At 49.1% G+C, this 1,279-nt stretch overlaps 1 protein-coding gene across 1 annotated transcript in view; it reads left to right on the forward strand.

Moving 5' to 3' along the window:
• Positions 1-566: 566 nt before the first annotated feature.
• Positions 567-1,279, forward strand: part of VOLCADRAFT_95669 (uncharacterized protein) — a gene marked incomplete at both ends in the record, with an annotated part of 5,101 nt that continues 4,388 nt past the window's right edge. Inside the window, one exon of the mRNA XM_002954716.1 lies at positions 567-685. Within this exon, the coding sequence (XP_002954762.1) occupies positions 567-685 (119 nt within the window). The remainder of the gene's footprint in view (positions 686-1,279) is intronic.

The raw sequence follows: 1,279 nt of genomic DNA on the forward strand, positions 1-1,279 counted from the left end.
GATCAAGGACGATAGTCAAGGTGCTATAGCCCTGATCCGCAACCCCATCACGTCAGAGCGGTCAAAGCACATAGATGTGATCCACCACTTTGTTCGAGAAAAGGAGAGTTCGGGTAGTGTATCGTTCCAGTATTGCCCTTCTCACGATATGGTTGCAGATGTGCTGACGAAGCCGTTGGCTTTGGTCAAGTTTTCGAAATTCCGAGAGTGCATGGGAGTTCGTTGAGTTTTCTTCTGGGGTGTGCCAGAGTTCTGTCCGCGGGGGAGTGTTGATATCTCGTCCAGAACTCCTGCATATCGTAGTTTGGCGGGATACCTGTACTGGTTCTGGAGCGGATTTCCGAGATACACTTTGTATTTATGGCAGGGTCTTGCCTTTTATCCTCGCTCTAATCCCAGACCTATGTAACGTATAACGAGGTGATCGCTCTGTATTCGCTGCTTAGTTTTCAGTCTACGTATCTAATTGCACACTGGCTGCTATTGCAAATCGCGCGTCCTAAGGGGGGAAGGACTGTTATGTTCGAAGGACGGCCACAGCAACAAATTATAATGCTGTGGTTAGAATGGCAGAACGTACAAGGGTGTTCTGTCAAAATGTCCATGGCTGGGAACGTGCACCATTGGTTCAGGTTCATAGCGCAGGAGTTCAGCTGCACATTCCGGCGCCAACATTCCACGTTGGGTGCGCCAAAGTGCTACGATAAACAACCTGATAACATTACATCAAGCCAGACAGTCCAATTGGAATGCTTTTGAGTCGACTTGGACTTCTGCGCAAGAATTGCTCCTATGCACTATAATGTGCAGAGTTACGTGGAGTTGTGCCACAACAAAACAATACAGACTGCAAACTTTCTCAGAGTTGTGCATACTGGCTTGGGAATGCGGTGCGGCATGATGCGGCCAGCATCTTCGCGCCTTGCAACTTCAGCTCAGTTTGCATGAATATAACCAATAAAATATCGCAGTACTAGAGAAGCAGTTTGTATGAGGAAGTAACATGAAAGCTTAACAACTAACTCCAGGGTGGGCCTCACTTTGAGCCAGGACCCCCAAAGCGGCTTGCTGTTGATAACGTTTTGTTGGCTTAGATGCGACGGAGCGAAGCGACCGGATCGTCTAAGGCTGGTTCTGTGGTGCTGTCGTACAACTGGGTCGCAGTGGCGACTTCATTCTTGCTGCTCTCCTGGTGAAGTCATTATGCCTTCACGCAGAAGAGCATACAGCCTTGTCCAACTAGTCAGCGTGACAGGCTGTGCTTGGACCCCCAAACCGG

The sequence above is a fragment of the Volvox carteri genome (genome assembly GCF_000143455.1).
Source record: "Volvox carteri f. nagariensis unplaced genomic scaffold VOLCAscaffold_45, whole genome shotgun sequence".
NCBI lineage: Eukaryota > Viridiplantae > Chlorophyta > Chlorophyceae > Chlamydomonadales > Volvocaceae > Volvox > Volvox carteri.